The following is a 24,817-nucleotide window of genomic DNA, read 5'->3' as shown; positions in this document are numbered from 1 at the left end:
CGTCAGTAGATTTTTGTTTTATGATAAAATCTGTGTGGCTGTTATATCTTAAAAAACGTTTTTCCTGTTGAAAAGATTAACCCAGAGGCATATACTGTATGACTAAAAACTATGAAGACAAAGACAGCAATCAGCTATAACTACTTATATCTAAAATTTAAATAAAGTAAATCTTACAAAAACTATTTATTTTAATAAAAAATACAGTGTCAATCTTAAAAATAAACTCCTGTTTTTCCGATCGCTAAAAGTCTACAGGGGGTAGCTGGGGAGGTGCGGCTTTTTGGGGTGATTTCAACAGAGGCTCACGTGCCCCACTTTCCAAATCTGCCTGCCGCCTTCTGTTCATTATTCTGTGGCGCAGAGACCCTTCATAAGTCCTGGGTTTCTGAGAATTATCCTTTTTTCCACTCGACCAAACGATAATCACTATAATCATTAAAATGACGAGCCCGAAAGCTACCCCCACGTATATTTTGAACAGCTTGGTGTCCGTGTACTATAAAATAGAAAAAAAGAGACATTTAATATTGTCATAGGTAGTAAAATTTTGACATAAGACCGAAAAACCATAGGCGGCTCGTCAGAATGGTAAAACAACAAAATAATTTAATTAAAATTCTTTTTTTTTTGACTCACCAGCATTCTCAAGCACATTTTATTATCAACGGGGGAACTACACTGCAGACAAGACTTGGAACCAGCCGCTGGTTGGTATTGCCCTGCGGGGCAAGTTCTGCAAAATGCCTCGTTGTCATCGCTGAAAGTGTGTTGGGGACAGAGAACTACACAAATAAAAATAAAAAAATCAAACTTAAATATATGTTTCTATACGGTATTCTTTACTTACCGCATACTCTCTGATGCTCGTTTTCTAGTCCATATCCTCCTTGGCATGAAACAACGATACTTGGTGGTTTGGTATTGACTGGACTGTCAGATTTGGCATTTTTGTTCGGTTCAAGATCGACTATTTGTAAGTGATCGAGTTTCGAGTGGACTATATAAAAATAACAACATTAATTCAAGCTGTTTGATAGTTCTATAACTTTTTTATTTTTTCAGATAAAAAAACGAGATTTGGTATGTTAGTATCTGTCATAAATTAGGATTGATTGACGTATTCAATTGTTTTCGATAACTTCCTGTTTCACCGGAAATAATGACTACAACTTTTGATTTTTAAATGGCACCCTCGGTATTTTTTTTCTTTATTCGATAGAAAATGAAACTTGAGTGCCATGGGTGTGTTTTAAAAACACTAATTTTTAATCAAGAAGCCTGGGAGAAATAGATTTAGTCGTATTTTTAATCATATCTCAATTTTTTCAAATGAAACAAGGATGGCTCATTAGCATATTTGGAAAAAGCATTTTTTACGAATAATATGGTACAATTTACACACTCGGTATTTCCAATGATATGTCATTCTATTCAGACTGTCATTTTCTATCGAATAAAGTAAAAAAATACCGAGGGTGTCATTTAAGAAACAAAAGTTGTAGTCATTTCCGGTGAAACAGGAAGTGACAGAAAACAATTGAATAAGTCAATCAATCCTGATTTATGTCATATACTAGAACATTTTAAACGTTGCCTACCTGGTACATTCTCTAAAATGTCTGCATTTTTGTAAACCATGGCAACAGAGCTTTCGTAGATTTTTAACTTGCAGTTGATGTCGCAAGTTTCAGTGTTAAATGACCGAAGAAAGTGGGGATTCATTTTTGCTGTCATTGATATGTTAAAATAGTTATCATCCGCCTAGGAAAAAAACTCTAGAAATTCTATAATTACTTTGTAAGAATTTTATTTACCCTTTTTAAACACCTGGGTCTCTGTATATCCACTGTACAAATTTCGATTTCTGTGTTGCACAGAATGGGCGCTATCATTTTGGGTAAATGCATCTGGATTGCGTCTGCCGCACCCGGGCTGCAGCTATCGTTCATTTTGTAGAACACGTGCATGTTCACGTCGTATACAGGGAGAGTAATAACTTCCAATTCGTGCCAGTGCACTTTTTCGGTCTCGTTTTCTATACTACACGTATAATTCCCAAAATCTTTGACTGAGACTTCGTGCAAGGTCAGTATTGGTCCTTTTTCAGGCAATTCGGTTTCTGAAATCATCAAAATACTCAACCAATAAGAATTCACTAAAAAAACTGAGTTCTTGTTACCTCCTTCTTTATAAGTTGAATGAAACTTCCAGACTACTTCTTTATCACCCTGTATGAGACTTTGGGCGTGTGATTCACAAGGAATTTTTACAGTGTCGCCAGGCAAACTGAACATACTCACATCTACAAATAACATAACAGTACAGGGTGAGTCAACGATAGAATAAAATCCATTATCTCTTTTGTTTCAAGGTTTACAAAAAAAAAAGTTATAGGGAAGGCTAAGATACACATTTTAAAATTATTATAGAGTGTACAGGGTGTTTTTTTAAATGCAACACCGTGTTTTTTATTTTAATTTTAGATTCTGCGTAAAGTTCTATAACTTTTTTGTATATAATGTTATATACCTAAAATTTATAGTTTTTGGAATATTTTAATTTGTTAATGTTAGATTTCAGTGTGGCAAAAAATTGTCAGTGATGCCATTGTTTCTGAAGTATTGGACTATTAAAATTTGGTAAGAGAGTTTTATAGAGATGAAGTAAAAGATATATGTAAAGGTATTTTAGTTTTAAAATTATATTTATGAATTTCTAATTTTTAAAATTAAAAAATATCAAATTTTTTAAATGACACACCCTATATATTATCATTTTTTCTGATAGATTTTACACAATTCTTCGGTGTATCATTTAAAAAAATTTCAGATTTTTTAATTTTAAATAATTGAAATTCATAAATATATTTTATACGTCCTGTAGCATCTAACTAAAATATCTTTACATATATCTTTTTCTTCGTCTCTGTAAACCGCTCCTTCCGAATTTTAGTAGTCTAACTTCAGAAATAATGGCGTCACTGGCAATCTAACATTTGTTTAAACAAATTGAAATAGCACGAAAACTATTACTTTTAGGGAAATAACATTATATACAAAAAAGTTATAGAATTTTACTCGGATCTAAAAATAAAATAAAAAATAGGGTGTTGCATTTAAAAAAAAACATATGTTATATCCGCCAAACTTTTTTGAAACACAGCCTGTATACTCTATAATGCTTTTAAAGTGTGTATCTTAACCTTCCCTATAACTTTTATATTTAACATTTTTTTGTAAACCTCGAAACAAATGAGATAATGGACTTTACTCTACCCTGAACTCTTCATTTTTTTTTATCAAAATTTAAATTAGGCCAACAAAACTTACCAGTCAAATTCAAGGAATAATCTCCAAAAAGCCCCTCCATATTCTTATGTTCAACTTGGTCCTCTTTCTTCTTTAAGCTGTCCAAATAAAACAAACTTCTTCGATGTCTCAAGGTAGTGGGTTCTGTTGAGTTTTCTAAATTTAGTCCATGAGTAAGCCTCAAGAATTTATTACAATAACTCCCTGAAGGTTTTACAGGCTCTTTCTGATTGACCTTCTTCGATATTTCATCCAGGAAACTCTTTACATCGCAAAAACAATTATTTCCCTCTTCGTAATCAGTTTTTTTGCAAGCCTCGTGAGCTATATCAATGAATTCTTTGTTCTTTTCAGTTGAAGAACTTAAGTTATCTGCGCCGATATCCAGGTATTCTAATTTGAAATCAGAAACAGGTTTCTTTAGGACACTTTCAAGCATAGTTTCATTAAGTTTTGCCAGTTTTTTTCCCGAATTGTTTATTATTATAAGTAAAGGTTTTGCTGTTTCTTCACTAGCAGATTTTTCTTCTTCTTCGATGCTACTTGATAACGGAGGCCCGTGTGTGTAAGGAAACTTTTCAGTAGTTTTAATTTTCTGAACCCCCTCTTCTTCTTCTTCTTCTACTTCTTGAGACATTTCTTCAGCTGTTAACGTAGATTCTTCTTTTTCTTCAGAACCCTCTGTTTCCTCTTCGACTGTGGATGAATGTACAACAGAAGATTTTTCTTCTTCTGATACATTTTCGGTTGTTCTGTGTTCTTCAGGTTCTTCTTCAGACGCATGTTTTGCTTCAGCTGTTTTTTCTTCATGCTCCTTAGTTTCTTTATCACAAAATTCACACGGTGTAGTTTCAGATCCAAAGTCCCCAAGCTCTTCAACTTTTGTCGATATAATTTCTTCTTCGTTTGTATGTTCAATAGGTCTTTCGATATTTGTTGTATGTTCCGGAGCAACGGAAATTTCTTCAGAAGCATGTTCTTCTTCTTCCACTTGTTTATTTGTTTCAGGTTTTAAGTGTTTATGTTCAGAAACTTCTGTTTTTAATTCTTTTTCAATATTCTCTTCTTCTTCTTCATTTATAGACTCTTCACTAACAGTCTTTTCATGTACAATTTCTAAAAAATATAAATAATATTAATAACAAGTAATTTTCATAATATTTATTTGTACCTGTATGGCTTTCTTCAGATTCTGTTTCTTCAGCAATATTTTCTTCATTTGAATGAGGAGTCTCTTCAGGTTCTGTCATTAGTTCATTAGATTCTATATAAAAAATACATTTGTAAAAATGTAGGTATACAAACTTGTCAAAAAAATATAATCATGACAGATATAATTAGTTACCTGTAATTTTAGAACCTTACCTGATTCAATTGTCAACTTCGAAGTTCTACTGGCTGATATTTCTTCTGTGATCGATTTAAGAATTTCTTCATCTGTTGCCTGGGTGATTTCTGTATCAGCTATGCTTGTTGTATCAATGTCTTCATCAAATGTTTCGTTTAGTTGATGACTGATACCTTTTACGTAGTCTGTATGGAGGTGTATTTCGTTTATGGTTTCTAAATGTTCTGTCGGCATTTCTTCAGCGTCTGGTAGTAATGTGTGGCCTTCGAAGAGTTTTCCTAATTTTTCTTTGCTTAAAATTTGCAATTCGACTTCTTCTGTAGATATACCTTCTATTGGTTCTTCAGTTTCTGTTGTGCTAATAGTTTCAATTTCTACACCTACAGATTCAGAAGTTTCTTCTGAAGTTTCTTCAGATTCTGTTTCAACTCTATGCATTCCTTCCTTAGATGTTGTATGTTTCAATTCTTCAGAAATATTTTTTTCTCTTTCTACACTCTCTGCTGTTTCAGTAGTTTCCTTTAAAGGTTCTTCAGGCTCAGTTTCAATTGATTGCTCAGAAATATCTTCCTCTATTGATACATTTTCAGGTGTTTCTTCAACTCCTGTCTCAGGAGCTTCGGATTCAGTGGTTTCGCCTAAGATTTCTTCAGATTCTGTTTCAATTGAATGCTCTTCTTCTTTAGATGCTGTATGTTCTAATTCTTCAAGCTCTGTATGAACTGAATGCTCAAAAATGTGTTCCGTTGATGAAGCTTCAGTTTTTTCTTCAAATTCTGTCTGAGGAGCTTCTGATTCAAGAGATTCACCTAAGGTTTTTTCAAATTCTGGTTCAATTAACTGTTCTTCTTCCCCAGATTCTGTATGTTCTAATTTTTCAGAAATATTTTTTTCTGTTTCTACACTCTCTGCTGTTTGTGTAGTGTTTCCTAAAGTTTCCTCATATTCTGTTTCAACTGAATAGTCAGAGATATATTCTTTTGTCGATAAACCTTCTAATTCTTCTTTAATTTCTGGTTCAGTAGTTTTCTCTAAAGATCCCTGAGATTCTGTTTCTACTGACTCCTCTTTTGTTGGTAAATACTCAAGATTTTCCTCAATTTCTGTCTCACTAGATTCTGAATCAGCAGTTTCCTCTAAAGTTTCTTTAGACTGCGTTTCTTGAGCTTCTGATTCAATAGTTTTTCCTAGAGTTTCTATAGACTCTGTTTCATGAGCTTCCGATTCAGTAGTTTCCTCTAAAATTTTTTTAGACTCTGTTTCATGAGCTTCCAATTCAGTAGTCTCTTCTAAACTTTCTTTAGACTCTGTTTCATGAGCTTCCGATTCAGTAGACTCCTCTAGAATTTCTTTAGACTGTGTTTCATGAGCTTCTGATTCAGTAGTTTCCCCTAAAGTCTCTTTAGACTCTGTTTCAGGCTTTTCCGATTCAGTAGTCTCCTCTAAAATTCCTTTAGACTGTGTTTCATGAGTTTCTGATTCAGTAGTTTTCCTTAAAGTTTCTTTAGACTCTGTTTCATGAGCTTCCGATTCAGTAGTCTCTTCTAAAATTTCTTTAGACTGTGTTTCATGAGCTTCTGATTCAACAGTTTCCCCTAGAGTTTCTTTAGACTCTGTTTCATGAGCTTCCGATTCAGTAGACTCCTCTAGAATTTCTTTAGACTGTGTTTCATGAGCTTCTGATTCAGTAGTTTCCCCTAAAGTCTCTTTAGACTCTGTTTCATGCTTTTCCGATTCAGTAGTTTCCTCTAAAGTTTCTTTAGACTCTGTTTCATGAGCTTCCGATTCAGTAGTCACCTCTAAAATTTCTTTAGACTGTGTTTCATGAGCTTCTGATTCAACAGTTACCCCAAAGGTTTCTTTAGACTCTTTTACGGGACCTTCCAATTCAGTAGTCTCCTCTAAAATTTCTTTAGACTGTGTTTCATGAGCTTCTGATTCAATAATTTCCCCTAAAGTTTCTTTAGACTCTGTTTCAGGAGCTTCCGATTCAGTACTCTCCTTTAGAATTTCCTTAGACTCTGTTTCATGAGCTTCCGATTCAGTAGTCACCTCTAAAATTTCTTTAGACTGTGTTTCATGAGCTTCTGATTCAACAGTTTCGCCAAAGGTTTCTTTAGACTCTTTTACAGGACCTTCCAATTCAGTAGTCTCCTCTAAAATTTCTTTAGACTGTGTTTCATGAGCTTCTGATTGAATAGTTTCCCCTAAAGTTTCTTTAGACTCTGTTTCAGAAGCTTCCGATTCAGTACTCTCCTTTAGAATTTCCTTAGACTCTGTTTCATGAGCTTCCGATTCAGTAGTCTCTTCTAAACTTCCTTTAGACTGTGTTTCATGAGCTTCTGATTCAATAGTTTCCCCTAAAGTTTCTTTAGACTCTGTTTCAGAAGCTTCCGATTCAGTACTCTCCTTTAGAATTTCCTTAGACTCTGTTTCATGAGCTTCCGATTCAGTAGTCTCCTCTAAAATTTCTCTAGACTGTGTTTCATGAGCTTCTGATTCACTAGTTTCCCCTGATGTTTCTTTAGACTCTGTTTCATGAGCTTCCGATTCAGTAGTCTCCTCTAAAATTTCTTTAGACTGAGATTCTGTATGCTCTATTTCTTCAGAAATATTTTCCTCTGTTGTTAACTTTTCTAGTTCGGTTTCAACAGATTCTTTTTCTACGGATATTTCTGTCTCTACACTTTCTTCTATTTCCGTAGTCTCTCCTAAAGATTCTTCAGATTCTGTTTCAATTGAATGCTCAACAATATGTTCTTCTGTTGATAAGCCTTCTGACGACTCCTTAATTTCTGTTTCAAGAGCTCCAGATTCTGTAGTTGTTTCTAAAGTTTCCTCAGATTTTGTTTCTATTGACTCAACTTCTGTATCCATAGCTTCTGATTCAGTAGTCTCCAAATTCTCTGCTTCAGATTCTGTTTCAGCTGATTCAACCATTCCTTCTTCTAACGTTAGTAGTTCAATTTCTATTTCAGGAATTGTTTCTGTAGTTTCTTCTAAAGTTTTCTCAGGTTTCTTGTGTTCGAATTCTTGAGAAATATGTCCTTCTGTTGGAAATTTTCTGAATTGTTCTTCAGGAGTATTTGATTCTGCAGATTCTGCAACTTCAGTTACTGATTCTATTTCTTCGGCTAGTAACTCGCGAGGCTTAGTTTCTTCTTCAACTGATATCTCTGAGCTTGCTTCAGGTTCGTGAGCTATTGTTAGTTCACTCTCTGCAGCCTCTTTTGGTTCGGTTGTCTCTTCTGAAGCTTCTTCAGTTTCTTCAACTTTCGTTGACTGAAATTCTATTTGCTCTTTAGTCTCAGTGTTCAAATTAGCTTCTAAGCTTTGAACCGATAGCCCACTAAATTCTGTAGTCTCCAGTTGCAATTCTAACTCTTCTTCTGATGTTTCTGTTGCTGCTTCCAATTTAGAAGATTCCTCAGATGTTTCTTCAGATTCTTCTTCTGTAAGTAACGAAGAATATTCTTCTGTAAGTGTAGGAGTACTTTCTTCTTCAGCACTTTCCGATTTTGTGGATGCTTCTAAAGTAGCTTCCAGTCCTTGTGTAGATGTTTCAATATTTTCTATATTGGTATTTTCACCTTCAGTGGTTTCTTTGGATTCTTCCTCTGAAGAAGCATAACTATGTTCCTCTATAGTTTCCTCCTCTGTTTCCTCAACCTTTTCTGTTAATTCTTCTCCCTGAGTTACTTCTTCATGCCTCCATGTTCCTTCTTCAGATTCTACTGTAGTAACTGATTCTTCTGCGGCTTCTGTATTATATTCTGTTGATTCTGTAATTGTATTTTCAGTACTTTCAGTAATCTCGGTTTCTGAAATATCTTCAGACTCTGTGGTTTCTGATTCCAATTCAGTTTCTTCCTCTGATGTTGTTTCCTGTAATGATTCCTGTAATTCAGTTTCTGTTTGGTGTATTGCTGGCACTGATTTGTATTGCAATATTTGTTCAGTGTGTTCACTACTTTCCTCTTCCGTTTCTTCTGTTGATGATTTATATGATTCAGTTTCTAATTCATATTCTGCTTTAGTAATCTCTTTTGTAGTGCTCGCATATTCTTTTTGTCCTGTTTTTTTAGAAGTGCCTGTAGTTCCTTTTTCTAATTTTGTGCGTTCTACTGATTCTGATATAGGTTTACTTTTAGTAACAGACTGTATATTTTTAGTATAATGCTTGTTTTTAGGGACAGAAACTTCAGTAGTTCCTGGTAGCTGCTTGTCATCCTTACAGTATTCACATGGAGTTGTTTCTGTTTCAGGCAGCTCTATACCAAACCCAGCTTTTGGAGTTAAATCTTCTGCTGTAGTTGTGTGATGGCTCACTTTTGTATGAGGAGGTTTACTAGGTGTCTGTAGATAACTTGTTAAAGTCGACCTATGATTGGAGATTTGTTTAGACGAGTGTTTAGTTTGAGCGACAGAAGCTTCTGATGTAGTAAAATCACAAAACTCACATGGAGTTGATTGAAAGTCCAGGAATCTATCTGCATTGACTAATAAACTCTCATCTTTTTCTGAAGTTACTCTAGTTTTTGCAGTGGTTTTTGAGTATTTTACTGGTGGAAGTAATTCAATTTTGGCTTCTGGTTTTGATGTTACTAATCCTCCAGCCTTCTCTTCAAATTCTGTCTGAGGAATTTCTGACTCAGAAGTTTGAAATAAGGTTTCTTCAGACTCTGTTTCGACTGAATGCTCTTCTTCCTTAGATACTGTATGTTCCATTTCTTCAGGTACTGTCTGAGGAATTTCTGACTCAGAAGCTAAACTTAAGATTTCTTCAGACTCTGTTTCGACTGAATGCTCTTCTTCCTTAGATACTGTATGTTCTTTTTCTTCAGGTACTGTCTGAGGAATTTCTGACTCAGAAGCTACACTTAAGGTTTCTTCAGTCTCTGTTTCGACTGAATGCTCTACTTCCTTAGATACTGTATGTTCCATTTCTTCAGGCACTGTCTGAGGAATTTCTGACTCAGAAGCTACACTTAAGGTTTCTTCAGTCTCTGTTTCGACTGAATGCTCTTCTTCCCTAGATATTGTATGTTCTATTTCTTCAGGTACTGTCTGAGGAATTTCTGACTCATAAGCTACACTTAAGGTTTCTTCAGTCTCTGTTTCGACTGAATGCTCTTCTTCCTTAGATACTGTATGTTCCATTTCTTCAGGCACTGTCTGAGGAGTTTCTGACTCAGAAGCTACACTTAAGGTTTCTTCAGTTTCTGTTTCGGCTGAATGCTCTTCTTCCTTAGATACTGTATGTTCCATTTCTTCAGGTACTGTCTGAGGAATTTCTGACTCAGAAACTACACTTAAGGTTTCTTTAGTTTCTGTTTCGGCTGAATGCTCTTCTTCCTTAGATACTGTATGTTCCATTTCTTCAGGTACTGTCTGAGGAATTTCTGACTCAGAAGCTACACTTAAGGTTTCTTCAGTCTCTGTTTTGACTGAATGCTCTACTTCCTTAGATACTGTATGTCCCATTTCTTCAGCCACTGTCTGAGGAGTTTCTGACTCAGAAGCTACACTTAAGGTTTCTTCAGTCTCTGTTTCGACTGAATGCTCTTCTTCCTTTGATACTGTATGGTTCATTTCTTCAGGCACTGTCTGAGGAGTTTCTGACTCAGAAGCTACACTTAAGGTTTCTTCAGTTTCTGTTTCGGCTGAATGCTCTTCTTCCTTAGATACTGTATGTTCCATTTCTTCAGGTACTGTCTGAGGAATTTCTGACTCATAAGCTACACTTAAGGTTTCTTCAGTCTCTGTTTCGACTGAATGCTCTTCTTCCTTAGATACTGTATGTTCCATTTCTTCAGGCACTGTCTGAGGAGTTTCTGACTCAGAAGCTACACTTAAGGTTTCTTCAGTTTCTGTTTCGGCTGAATGCTCTTCTTCCTTAGATACTGTATGTTCCATTTCTTCAGGTACTGTCTGAGGAATTTCTGACTCATAAGCTACACTTAAGGTTTCTTCAGTCTCTGTTTCGACTGAATGCTCTTCTTCCTTTGATACTGTATGGTCCATTTCTTCAGGCACTGTCTGAGGAGTTTCTGACTCAGAAGCTACACTTAAGGTTTCTTCAGTTTCTGTTTCGGCTGAATGCTCTTCTTCCTTAGATACTGTATGTTCCATTTCTTCAGGTACTGTCTGAGGAATTTCTGACTCAGAAGCTACACTTAAGGTTTCTTCAGTCTCTGTTTCGACTGAATGCTCTTCTTCCTTAGAGACTGTATGTTCCATTTCTTCAGGCAGTGTCTGAGGAGTTTCTGACTCAGAAGCTACACTTAAGGTTTCTTCAGTCTCTGTTTCGACTGAATGCTCTTCTTCCTTTGATACTGTATGGTCCATTTCTTCAGGCACTGTCTGAGGAGTTTCTGACTCAGAAGCTACACTTAAGGTTTCTTCAGTTTCTGTTTCGGCTGAATGCTCTTCTTCCTTAGATACTGTATGTTCCATTTCTTCAGGTACTGTCTGAGGAATTTCTGACTCAGAAGCTACACTTAAGGTTTCTTCAGTCTCTGTTTTGACTGAATGCTCTACTTCCTTAGATACTGTATGTTCCATTTCTTCAGGCACTGTCTGAGGAGTTTCTGACTCAGAAGCTACACTTAAGGTTTCTTCAGTCTCTGTTTCGACTGAATGCTCTTCTTCCTTTGATACTGTATGGTCCATTTCTTCAGGCACTGTCTGAGGAGTTTCTGACTCAGAAGCTACAGTTAAGGTTTCTTCAGTTTCTGTTTCGGCTGAATGCTCTTCTTCCTTAGATACTGTATGTTCCATTTCTTCAGGTACTGTCTGAGGAATTTCTGACTCAGAAGCTACACTTAAGGTTTCTTCAGTCTCTGTTTCGACTGAATGCTCTTCTTCCTTAGATACTGTATGTTCCATTTCTTCAGGCACTGTCTGAGGAGTTTCTGGCTCAGAAGCTACACTTAAGGTTTCTTCAGTTTCTGTTTCGGCTGAATGCTCTACTTCCTTAGATACTGTATGTTCCATTTCTTCAGCCACTGTCTGAGGAGTTTCTGACTCAGAAGCTACACTTAAGGTTTCTTCAGTCTCTGTTTCGACTGAATGCTCTTCTTCCTTTGATACTGTATGGTCCATTTCTTCAGGCACTGTCTGAGGAGTTTCTGACTCAGAAGCTACACTTAAGGTTTCTTCAGTTTCTGTTTCGGCTGAATGCTCTTCTTCCTTAGATACTCTATGTTCCATTTCTTCAGGTACTGTCTGAGGAATTTCTGACTCATAAGCTACACTTAAGATTTCTTCAGTCTCTGTTTCGACTGAATGCTCTTCTTCCTTAGATACTGTATGTTCCATTTCTTCAGGCACTGTCTGAGGAGTTTCTGACTCAGAAGCTACACTTAAGGTTTCTTCAGTTTCTGTTTCGGCTGAATGCTCTTCTTCCTTAGATACTGTATGTTCCATTTCTTCAGGTACTGTCTGAGGAATTTCTGACTGAGAAGCTACACTTAAGGTTTCTTCAGTCTCTGTTTCGACTGAATGCTCTTCTTCCTTAGATACTGTATGTTCCATTTCTTCAGGCACTGTCTGAGGAGTTTCTGACTCAGAAGCTACACTTAAGGTTTCTTCAGTCTCTGTTTCGACTGAATGCTCTTCTTCCTTTGATACTGTATGTTCCATTTCTTCAGGTACTGTCTGAGGAATTTCTGACTCAGAAGCTACACTTAAGGTTTCTTCAGTCTCTGTTTTGACTGAATGCTCTACTTCCTTAGATACTGTATGTTCCATTTCTCCAGCCACTGTCTGAGGAGTTTCTGACTCAGAAGCTACACTTAAGGTTTCTTCAGTCTCTGTTTCGACTGAATGCTCTTCTTCCTTTGATACTGTATGGTCCATTTCTTCAGGCTCTGTCTGAGGAGTTTCTGACTCAGAAGCTACACTTAAGGTTTCTTCAGTTTCTGTTTCGGCTGAATGCTCTTCTTCCTTAGATACTCTTTGTTCCATTTCTTCAGGTACTGTCTGAGGAATTTCTGACTCATAAGCTACACTTAAGATTTCTTTAGTCTCTGTTTCGACTGAATGCTCTTCTTCCTTAGATACTGTATGTTCCATTTCTTCAGGCACTGTCTGAGGAGTTTCTGACTCAGAAGCTACACTTAAGGTTTCTTCAGTTTCTGTTTCGGCTGAATGCTCTTCTTCCTTAGATACTGTATGTTCCATTTCTTCAGGTACTGTCTGAGGAATTTCTGACTGAGAAGCTACACTTAAGGTTTCTTCAGTCTCTGTTTCGACTGAATGCTCTTCTTCCTTAGATACTGTATGTTCCATTTCTTCAGGCACTGTCTGAGGAGTTTCTGACTCAGAAGCTACACTTAAGGTTTCTTCAGTCTCTGTTTCGACTGAATGCTCTTCTTCCTTAGATACTGTATGTTCCATTTCTTCAGGCACTGTCTGAGGAGTTTCTGACTCAGAAGTTACACTTAAGGTTTCTTCAGTCTCTGTTTCGACTGAATGCTCTTCTTCCTTAGATACTGTATGTTCTATTACTTCCGGTACTGTCTGTGGAATTTCTGACTCAGAAGCTACACTTATGGTTTCTTCAGTCTCTGTTTCGACTGAATGCTCTTCTTCCTTAGATACTGTATGTTCTATTTCTTCCGGTACTGTCTGAGGAATTTCTGACTCAGAAGCTACACTTAAGGTTTCTTCAGTCTCTGTTTCGACTGAATGTTCTTCTTCCTTAGATACTGTATGTTCTATTTCTTCCGGTACTGTCTGAGGAATTTTTGTCTCAGAAGCTTCACTTAAAGTTTCTTCAGACTCTGTTTCGACTGAATGCTCTTCTTCCTTAGATACTGTATGCTCTATTTCTTCCGGTACTGTCTGGGGAATTTCTGTCTCAGAAGCTTCACTTAAAGTTTCTTCAGACTCTGTTTCGACTGAATGCTCTTCTTCCTTAGATACTGTATGTTCTATTTCTTCCGGTACTGTCTGAGGAATTTCTAACTCAGAAGCTACACTTAAGGTTTCTTCAGTCTCTGTTTCGACTGAATGTTCTTCTTCCTTAGATACTGTATGTTCTATTTCTTCCGGTACTGTCTGAGGAATTTCTGACTCAGAAGCTACACTTAAGGTTTCTTCAGTCTCTGTTTCGACTGAATGCTCTTCTTCCTTAGATACTGTATGTTCTCTTTCTTCAGGTACTGTCTGAGGAATTTCTGATTTAGAAGCTACATTTAAGATTTCTTCAGTCTCTGTTTCGACTGAATGCTCTTCTTCCTTAGATACTGTATGTTCCATTTTTTCCGGTACTGTCTGAGGAATTTCTGTCTCAGAAGCTTCACTTAAGGTTTCTTCAGTCTCTGTTTCGACTAAATGCTCTTCTTCCTTAGATACTGTATGTTCTCTTGCTTCAGGTACTGTCTGAGGAATTTCTGATTTAGAAGCTACACTTAAGATTTCTTCAGTCTCTGTTTCGACTGAATGCTCTTCTTCCTTAGATACTGTATGTTCCATTTCTTCAGGTACTGTCTGAGGAGTTTCTGACTCAGAAGTTACACTTAAGGTTTCTTCAGTCTCTGTTTCGACTGAATGCTCTTCTTCCTTAGATACCGTATGTTCTATTTTTTCCGGTACTGTCTGAGGAATTTCTGTCTCAGAAGCTTCACTTAAGGTTTCTTCAGTCTTTGTTTCGACTGAATGCTCTTCTTCCTTAGATACTGTATGTTCTCTTTCTTCAGGTACTGTCTGAGGAATTTCTGATTTAGAAGCTACACTTAAGATTTCTTCAGTCTCTGTTTCGACTGAATGCTCTTCTTTCTTAGATACTGTATGTTCTATTTCTTCAGGCACTGTATGAATCAAATGCTCAAACATATGTTCAGTTGATAATCCTGTTCTGTGAAGTGTATGTTCTAATTCTTCAGGTTCTGTACGAACTGAATGCTCAGAAATATGTTCCGTTGATGAAGCTTTAGCCTCTCCCTCAACTTCTGTGTGAGAAATTTCTGATTCTGTTGTTTTACCGAAGGTTTCTTCAGATTCGATTGAATGCCCTTCTTCCTTAGATGCTATATAATTTTCAGTACTCTGTTCTGTGGCTTTTCTATGAGTAATTGATTTTTGCCATGACTCTTCAAATACATCTTTTACATTGTATTTTGGGGTATTGAACTTTTCAGCTTCTGTAAAATGTGTTGTTATGGTAGACGTTTCTTCAAATTCGGTCATTTCTTTTTCAATAGTTTGAGTCTTTTCTTTTAAAATTTCTTCTGTATTTTCTCCCATAACTGTATGGGAAATTTCTTTTCCTGATGGTGCAGTAAATTTTTGCTTAACGCTATAAAAGTTTGGTATTAATGTATGTAAAATTTCTTCCTCTTTTGTTCTTCTTTCTAATTCATATTCTGATGACACTATTTCTTTAGATTCTGTACCATGTTCTTTAAACACACCTTCCGTTACTGGCGTACTGTGTGCTAGTTCTTCACTCGCTTTTGTTTTAGGGGTATATATATGCGAAATTATTGATTCTTGTGAAGTTTCTTCTATTTTATGCCCTAAAGTTGTAAGATATTCAATTTTTGATGCTCGATCTTCTTCAGTAAATCCTTGTGATGTTTTCCCATGCGTATTTTCTGTTGAACTTTTCGTATGCTCATGTATTGCTCTAGTACTTTCCTGTTCTTCACTGAAAAGACTTGACAACTCTGTCTCATGTTCTAATATTTCTGGGCTTGCTGCTTCTGCACTTTCTGTCGATTGGTTGATATTTTTTTGTTCAGATACTTCTGTCATCAAATCTGTTTCTAAAGAAAAAGTTTCTTCAACTGGAGGAAGATTAGCTTCAACAATTTCTGCCACAGCTTCTTCACTCAAAGTAACCTTCTCAAATTTCTTTATAAATTCCTCATCAGATTCTGGTGTTTCCAGTTCAGCTTGTTCTTCAAATTCAGTTGCACTTGAACTAGTTTTACTAGTAGCTATACTTTCAGTTGATGCTGTGAGTGTTTTTCCAGTTTCAATAATACCTTTGCTGTTTTTTTTGGGTGTAGTAAACTGGCTTTCTTTTGTAATTTCATCCAAGAAATTAATATTAGTGTTACCAGGTTCAGGAAGAGGCTCATCGTTTAATTCTTCTATATCAGGAATTAGATCAAATATTGATAGAACGGTTTTACCATTATGTGTTGTGGTTTCAGTTAAATTTTCTGTTTGTGTTGAAGAAAGTGTTGTAGATGTTGTACTACTAACACTAGTTGACTTGTTCGTATGCATTTCAGATTCTTTAGATTCAGAAGATGCTGTTGAAGTTCTTTGCTCAGTAGTTCTTGCTGCATCGTGATGAGACGGTGTTGTCATTTTCTTTTCTGTAGCAGATTCTTTTGTTTCAACTAACCTACCAAAAATTGAACAATGATAATGTATAGAATATTACGAAGTGTAACCGTATAAAATTATGAAAGGAATTAAAAAACAAAACAATCATAAATAAAATTGTATATTTTAAAAATCAATTACTATATAACACTATATTTGTGTAGTATTAGTACTATTATTTGAGCTTGTAGTCGATTTGGTTGTGTACACTTCCGACTGACTAGTGTTTACTGACTTCATTTCTTCAGTAACATTTTGTTCTACAATAGAAATAGTAAGATTAATTATAATAAATGTGAACATTCTCTTACCTCTAAGTTTTTTTGATTGGTAGGTGTATTAGATGGCTTTTATTTAATACTGCTACCACGTTTTCGTCTTCATCATAGCTTACGTACTCCTCGAAAACTCTAGTAAAGTGTTGAATCTCACCTGGACTTGGATTCGTGGTTTGCGCTGTTGCGTCCTCGTTCACATCGTAGTAATCGCATTCTTCAGCTTCTTCATTACCACTTCCTGCATCGAAATACTCTGGGGTTTCAGTTGAAGCATTCACTGATGGAGTAGTGGAAGATGGTATCTTTGTGGTTGATTTTGTAACATCTTCAGTGTCTTTTGACAATCCCGATGTAACACTAACATGTTCGGTTGTATTGGTTGGGTTTATAGAAGATTCCGTAGTACTGGTGCCGCTTTTTGGCAATTCTGTTGAAGAAAGACTTGTATTTTTGGTAGTATTATTCTCCGATGTGCTTGTATTGCCTTCAGTTGGTTTAATAGACGAACTACTAACTTCATTATCAACTTTTGGTAACTCTGGCATGTTTGTTAAAAAGGAATCCAAATCTATCGTGTTTCCTGGCTCGAAAGGAGGAATATCGTTGACTTCCTCCAAGTCTGGTATTACTTCTACAGTAGTGGAGACGATACTGGTTTCATCGTTTGTTATTCGTGAAAATTGAAAAGTTTCAATTTCAACATAATCCTCTGTAGTTGACGATTCTTCTTCCTCCGTACCTTCATCGTATTCCTCTTCTTCACCTGTTTGCTGAGTACTTGTTTCTGTGATTTGTAGTTTATCTGAACTATCCATTACTACAGAGAGGTTTGTAGCAGGTTCAGAATTATTCAAATAAGATACAATAGATGCTTGTGTTGTTTCTGATTCAACAGTACTTTCCAGTGAGTTTTCTTCACTACTTGATTCTTCAGATACAGTCTCTGATTCAGAGGTGGATAATGAGTTTTTTTCTTCTGTAGAGTATCTTTCTTCGGTGTTATTTTCATTGGAATCCTCTTGAGAAGCGGTAGATTCTGTATTATCATCTTTTTCTGTTTCGATTGTAGTCTTAGAAGACTCTTTAGTATCATGAACAGTGGTGTTATCTTCTGTAGATCCGCGTATGGTAGTTTCTTCAGTTTTAGTTTCTTCAGAAATTGTAGGTAATGCTTGTGTTGCTTCTGATTCAGCACTACTTTCCAGTGAATTTTCTTCATCACTTGATTTTCCAGATACTAATTCTGATTCAGAAGTGGATGGTGAGTTTTCTTCTTCTGTGGAGTCTTTTTCTTCGGTGTTATTTTTATTGGAATCCTCTTGAGAAGTGGTAGATTCTGTATTATCATCTTTTTCTGTTTCGATTGTAGTCTTAGAAGACTCTTTAGTATCATGAACAGTGGTGTTATCTTCTGTAGATCCAGTTATGGTAGTTTCTTCAGAAATTGTAGGTAATGTAGAATTACCATCTTCGGATTTTCGAGAAGACGTACTCTCTGGATTATTGTCTTTCGTGTGATTTCCTGAAGATTTACTTGATATATCTTTCTCAGTAGCTCTGTTATCTTCTGAAGATTCACTTATGGTAGTTCTATCAGTATGGTTTTCTTCAGAAGAGGCAGATAATGTAGACGTAATATTTCTACTGGTTTCTTCCGATGCAGTTGAAGCTACAGAAGTGGTTTCTTCAGTCTCTTGATTCGTTGAGATGTCAGAAGATGTATCACTATGAATCTCAGTAGTTTCCTGTGTTAAATTTTTAATTGTAGATGTTTCACTAGTAGTTTCGTCACTTTCTTGTGTTTCTTCAGTTAAATTAGATTGTGTGGTCATTTCAGATTCTCTTGAAGAGCTTGTTAACGTAGATTCAGAAGAATCACTTGATATTTGTTCGTTTCCTTTAGTATTTTCTTCTAATTTACCATTTTCACAGAGATCACATATAGTTATCTCTGTAGCTTCGGTGGTTTGAGGTATATCTGAAAAATACAAATTAAAATAAATATATAATAAGAATTTAACAAAATAGAGTAACACTGATATTCAATGATCTTTGTAATGAATTTTATAAAATAGAAAAAAGGCAATGGTATCTTTTAAAAGTTAAAGCTTTACTCTACTTTGTTTCAAATTTAATTCATCAATACTTACCCGAAATATTTTCACTTAGTTATAAAAACACTTTAAGTAAAAAAATCTGACAGCATATACGGTTTTCAAAATAAGGAATCTAAAAATATTTTGATAAGTTGAGGAGGTTTGAAATAGAGAGCTGTCAGATTTTATGTTACATAAAAATTATATTAATTTGTTAAAAAGGCTTTTAAAAAATACCATTGTCACTGGAGAACTTGATAAGCTAATCTTAATTTAGATTCCTTATTTTATCTATTTTCTGCATGTAAAATGCTTTGAACAAAGTAAGTGAGTTTGCAAAAAGTCGAGGTTAACTCTGCTTAGTGCTTTCACCTTTTTTAACTCGTCCAAAATCCCAATCAAACTGCTCCCAATGGTGTGTGGACTTGGCAGAAGCTCTTTTGATTCTCGTCGTGTTGATTAGGTCTCCATTACACGGAGACGGTGTTGTATGGCTTCTGTGGTGATTTTTGCCATTCTAAAATGCAAAATCATTATAAGAATGTGATAGATACATTCTAATCTGATTTTTAGAAAGTGTAAATCATATCTTTGCAAATTATGAGTCAACAATTAGAGTTTTAATTTTTGATTACCAGAGCGGTTCCTGAAAAACATCGGTTTGATACGGAACGGTTTGGTAAAATACTGAAAACGTCAAATGTAGCGTTTCCTAAATTTCAATACCTTTATTTTAAAATTTATCTTTTATGCATTTTAATGTACCTATGCTCTGCTTTTACGGTTAAGCTTAATGACGTGACTCAAAGTTTATTTGGCATGATCTATAGATATTTTCATCAATTACCTTTCTGGACTTCGATCTGCGAGTACCAGAACGCCCTCTGGAACGAGACGGTTTTGGTGTGGTACCCAACAGGGCATCGGCTATCTCAAACAGGTCTTTGACGTTGCTGTCGTCTGTATCATCTTCCATTTCCAAAGAGTTTTCAGGATTTTCAGCAATCGTCTCAAGGTTATCCAGCAATTCTTCACTACTGTTGCCACTGTCAATCTGAAAATTAAAAAAAGCGATATAGAAATGAGTTTTGTTAATTTCAATTGCGGTGTCCTTACCCAATTTGCATTTCTGTTCATGCTGGCTTCGTTTGCTTTCGCTATCTCGTTATCCACGTTTACTTCGGTAGTTTCTTCGTCCATAGAGCCCAGTACTTCGGTTATTTCGGTCGATTCCAAAGACGAATCCTCGCTAACTAACAGTTTGTCTGCCAGACTAAACATTTTTTGCTTCTCGAATTCTGAAAGCTCCGCCACGGCTGTTTTCTTCATTTGGTCTGGATTTTCGCTGACAAAAAACGTGGTGGCGTTTGCTATCATTTCCGATACCAGTTCTTCATCCATATATTCCATGGAGTTAGTAACAGGTTCGTCTATGTAAAAGAAGACACAAATTTAAGCAAAATTAACACTGGCCTTGCTGATCAAGATATACAGGGTGGTCCGAACTGTATTCCGGAAACTTCGGCAGCATATTCCGGAGATAAAAATAAGTAAAAAAGTTCGTATAAATGTATGTCCTAAAATGCTTAGTTTGGGAGATACACGGTGCAGAAGTTTTATTTTTATTTCGATTTTTTTCAAATAATTTCTGAAGTAACGTCAATATTTGGATGGAAATTGGTGTCTGGGAGTTTTTTGACATGAGAAATTTGATTTTGATGTCAATATGACTCCTATTTGTAGGGGGCGCCACCTGCATGTGTTTTAACTGTTTTTAAGAGTAATAACTTTTCGACCGTACCTGTATTAAACTACCTGTATTAAAAAACTCTCAGACACCAATTTTCATCTAAACATGGACGTTACTTCAGAAATTATTTGGAAATAATCGAAATAAAAATGAAACTCCTACACCCTGTATCTCCGAAACTAAGCACTTCTTAGTTTCGGACATACATTTATACGAACTTTTTTACTTAATTTTATTTGCAGAATATGCTGCCGAAGTTTCCGGAATAAAATTCGGACCACCCTGTATATCATACAATTTCATTAAAAATAACCTTGTCTCTTTTCGATGTGGTTCTCTCCAACCCCATTCTTTTTTTCTTGACTTTTTAACCAAGATATTATCCTATCGTATTCACTAGAAGCTTCCTTATTTACACTCTCACGTTTACCAACGTTTTTCACCCGTTTCTCACTCTCAATAACTGGAAATTTTGCTAACGTTTCGCTAAAAAACGATTTCTACCAAAAGCTCTATCGTTTTTATTCTTCCTCAGAATCTTCCTGATCTGTATCAAACCATTTACTTCGGTTTTCAACTTCTCATCATCCTCCACTTTGTCATAAACATGTTTTTTCTTCTTTTTCGTACTTCTAGCCGCTCTTTTTTTCTCCCTATGCTTAAAGCGATTCACCCCGTTCACGATGTTTTGGATTTCGTTAACCAGTTTCAGGTCTTTCTCGATTTTGTTCAGTTTGCTTTTGGTTTCTGCGGGTTTCTGAATTTTCTCGGCTTGAGTGGAATGTCCCAAACTGTCTATTTCGTTCTTCTTTGTTGGCGAGTATTCCACGAATCCACCCTCTTCAGATTTTATAGATTCCTGTTGAAGGTTCTCTAACACATCTAAGATTTTGTTGGTTTCGTCTGTACATTTGCTGTCTTTGCAATCTTTTTTTACTAGCTAGAATTTAAAAAGAATTAGACATTATTAAAATAGACTAAAACTAAAGAAGAAATCAATGAATGCAAGTCTCACCTCATTTACTTTCATATTCTCAGACTCAGCAATAGTTTTCAGTAAATCATTGGCTTCATTTAAGTCAGCTACGTTATCATCTTCTACTAAATCAAAATTAACATTTCTTTTCCGTATATTATAGCTTTTCGGATAGATCAATATGCCAGGAAATTCATCCAAATTCACCTCAGGACCTCCAGGAGCACCAACTGGAACTGGTGGTGCTTGAGGAACAGAAGCCATCATCGTAGTTTCCTCTATTTTAACCACCTGCATACTAGAAGCCTTAAAATCATAATAGTTTAGTTTTAAACATCAAACAATATGTTACTTAATCGTCATACCACATTTCCAGGATAGTCTTGTTGCCTTTTCATCACTTCAATCAGGTTTTTCTTCATTTCTGGCGTACTTACGTTGGAATTTAAAGCAGTTCCGTTTTCTGGGCCAGCAGGTTTGGCAGTACTTGTTTCATTATTGACCGCTGGCAATTGAAGGCCTAAACTCGCATTGGCAGGAGGTGAAACGTCAGCAATGTTATTCCCACTATTATTTTCAGGCTTTTTATCTAACTGTAAATTCAAAATTGTTCTCAACATTAATTTGTCTTCTTCGTTAGCATTATCTTTGATGCCCGTTATAAGCATGCGGTCTTGGGAGGGTCTAAGCACTCCGAAAACCAAAGGAATAACGTTGTAGTTGTCGTGAAAAGACTGGTTTTTGTTGAGGTACTCCACCATATTATTAATGTGAGCTTCCTTCTCCTGTTGGTTGATGCTTCTGTGAATTCTCTGTTTAGGATGTTTGGGTTTCTTTTTCTTTTTTTGTTGTTTCTTCTTTTTCTTGTGATGTTTTAGACGCTTTAATTGTTGTTCGCGTTTCTGCAAGTATTTTTTAAAACTGGACGCTACACTGGGGTTTTCTAATTCTTGTACGTTTGTAAAATTGGGAACGACAGATTTAACAATGTACTTAAGAGGGTAATGTTTATTTTCTTTGCGACTAGATTCTAGTAATCTACCTATTAAAATACTTTCTAGAAGGGGTATGGGGAAGAAATTTTTACAGTTCGGGCAGTCGTTGTTCGTATTTCTATAACTATCCAAACCTATAAACCAAAAATATTAGTGAAAAAAAAGAAATATTTTAGGCATAGTACTTTTAGAATTTTGCTCCGATTTTTCCTTGACATTCGACTGGGTTTCCTTAATTAAAACTGTTTCCGGTACTTCACTGTCTTTACTACTAACTAGTTTACCAAACAACGGTATTTTTTGGGGCTTATCCTGATCATCCTGATTTTCGTCCGCTTGTAGCTCCTCCTCTGTCAGGACCCTGTATATTTTTGAGTCCTGACTATCAGGGCTTGGTTCTCTCTGCTTGATGTCATGCTTGGGACACAAGGAACTGTCACTCAGTTGGTCGCACGAAAAAACGCTATCACCAGCAAAATTCGAAGGATTTTCATAAGGAATGAACTGATGGTTTAAGTTGCTTGTTTGATAGGAAGCCTTTTCTTCTGAATGTTCGTTTTCTGAGTTTTCTTGTTCGAATATGTCGTCGAAATCAGAAACCTGATTGAGGAGACTGACAGAGTTTTGATTAGGATTGATTAGTTTTGTGGTACACTTCGTTGTAATCAGAAATAGTAGTAATCTGTAAATTTAAGGGTTCATATAGTCAATGCAGACAGGCAGGTGTGTAATTATCTTGGGATGGTACTTACAGATATTTTAGAACATGAAAGTGCATCGAACTTTGGCATTAAGGTGGAGAATTTCATTCATTATGTTTTGGTAGAAAAACTGTATAAATATTCAGAACAGAACGTGTAAAATTCGTGTAAAAAGTGACAAACTGTCAAAGATTGTCAACAACAATCGACAATGTGAATTTTATATTCTAAATCTACCTTGATTCTCAAAGTGTCAGTAATCAAAGTAAAAACACTTTGATTTTTCAAGTCTTTTATCTTGGTGTATTTCAGTTGATTTTAAAAATTTCGACAGCAGCGCTCAACACGGCAGAAATCAGAAGCTTTCGCTCTGTATTTCATGCAATTTTGGGGGCAGCCATCCATTTGGTACCAAACTTCCTGATTTTCACTAGCGGCATCATGTAAAGCAGGTAAAATATGATTTTCGAGTAGTTCCAAATAATATTCTGCATTTAAATTTCACGTAAGAAATAATGGCCCGATAATATTGTGTCCGAATATCCCTGCCCAAACATTTACTTTCTGTGGATATTGCGTCCTTGTTTCGACAAACCTGTGTTGGTTTTCTTTGTTCCAATATCGATAATTTTGAACATTGGGTTCATTACTTAAGGTAAACGTGCATTCGTCAGTGAAACATATGTTTTTTAAAAATTCCCTATCCGTCGTGTTTGCTCTTTCCATCATATCAAAACAAAACGCCTGCCGCCGTATTTCGTCCCCATCTCGTAGCTCTTGGTGCTTTTCATATTTGAAGGAATAGTATTTATGTCGTTTATACTATAAGTCGTTTATATATATTTATATTTTTATTAGCGAATGTAAGAAGAGAATTTTATGATCGCCTGGGTTATTGTCTAGCAGTCGATGGAGGGATATTTGAACATCTTCTTAAATCCTAAAGTTCTAACAATTTAATAGTAATATAAGTTATTGAATATTGTAATAATACTATAATTAACCTTGTAATTGATTACTTTATTTAACTTTAATTCATATTAATTTGTATTTATAAATACATCTTTAAGATTTCCGATGTAGGAATGAGTTTTCAATAATAATAAAGCACTAAATAGGTAAATTTCTGAAATGACAACTTCATTTGACAGTTATCTTTTACCTTGATTGGTGCTCATAAGTAAATACAGAGCCATAAGAAAGGAGAAATATTTAAAAAGAAATCGGCGATAACTCGTAAACGAGCTAATCAAAAATATCTAAAGTTATTCTTTTGAATGTGGGTTTCAGTGCTCTTCAATAAACCTAAATAGAATTATTCTCTAAAATAATTAGGGAGCCAATAATTGACCCCATTAAAATTTACATGGGATTTCCTATGTCCCGCTAGTTGTTTACGATATTTTCCGATGGTGGCAGCACCGGCGCTTATAGAAAAAGAAAATTGTCTGCAATAATTATTATAATTTATTCTTTTTTTTTAATATAATAGGTGGCAACACTGCAAAGCCTTGCTTAATAAGATTAAAAAAAAAACAAATATTATATTTTGTAATATTTACTTAAAAACTTTTAAAGGCCCAAAAAGTTTATACATAATATTTTTTTATATACAAAACGATCTAATTGTTATACCATAACATAACATAATACGTCAAATGTTAATAAGATACGTTTTTTAGTTAACAATAAATAACAATAACAATTAATATAAATATACAAAACGAAACAATAGAAATATTAAAATTATTTTTCAAACAAAAATTATTAAACATATCACATATTTTTTGATTTGATATCTCCTTAAAGTATTTTTTTCCAAAATCTAAAAAAATTAGTTCGACAGGGTTGAACTTAGAGGACTCAGGGTCCCAGAACTGTGGGCTCTGCCCTCAAAGGCGTAGTTCCTTAGATCATCGAATGGAATAGAGATGTGTTCCTCATCGGTGCGTTCCTTATACTCCTTGAGCAAGTGTTCGATGTTTAGTATTTCGTTTGTGCTGTGATCTATTATGGTCA

At 35.4% G+C, this 24,817-nt stretch overlaps 2 protein-coding genes and 1 pseudogene across 2 annotated transcripts; all 3 read right to left on the bottom strand.

The window, feature by feature from the left end:
- Nucleotides 1-171: 171 nt before the first annotated feature.
- LOC115885449 (titin-like) lies at nt 172-19,806 on the bottom strand. The gene is made up of 14 exons (XM_030904369.1): nt 19,493-19,806; nt 19,224-19,430; nt 18,749-18,893; nt 16,321-18,258; nt 16,211-16,262; nt 4,677-16,021; nt 4,483-4,575; nt 3,333-4,427; nt 2,183-2,305; nt 1,818-2,122; nt 1,602-1,764; nt 851-1,000; nt 640-785; nt 172-499 (listed from the first exon to the last, which is right to left on the bottom strand). Exons 1-14 carry the CDS (start codon nt 19,784-19,786, stop codon nt 245-247), a joined length of 16,311 nt encoding a protein of 5,436 aa, XP_030760229.1. The 5' UTR covers nt 19,787-19,806; the 3' UTR covers nt 172-244.
- On the bottom strand, nt 19,673-22,989 carry LOC115885452. Its single transcript, XM_030904372.1, has 6 exons — nt 22,850-22,989; nt 22,283-22,779; nt 21,468-22,231; nt 21,142-21,408; nt 20,440-21,066; nt 19,673-19,806 (listed from the first exon to the last, which is right to left on the bottom strand). The coding sequence occupies exons 1-5, from the start codon at nt 22,873-22,875 to the stop codon at nt 20,602-20,604; spliced, it is 2,019 nt and encodes a 672-aa protein (XP_030760232.1). The 5' UTR covers nt 22,876-22,989; the 3' UTR covers nt 19,673-19,806; nt 20,440-20,601.
- A 1,616-nt stretch (nt 22,990-24,605) lies between these two features.
- Nucleotides 24,606-24,817, bottom strand: part of LOC115885378 — a 126,801-nt pseudogene continuing 126,589 nt past the window's right edge.

Source organism: Sitophilus oryzae, unplaced genomic scaffold, assembly GCF_002938485.1.
Source record: "Sitophilus oryzae breed Bouriz unplaced genomic scaffold, Soryzae_2.0 scaffold_381_pilon_pilon, whole genome shotgun sequence".
Classification (NCBI taxonomy): Eukaryota; Metazoa; Arthropoda; class Insecta; order Coleoptera; family Curculionidae; genus Sitophilus; species Sitophilus oryzae.
The sequence above is the reverse complement of the archived record's forward strand: the minus strand, read 5'-3'. Positions and strand labels throughout refer to the sequence as shown.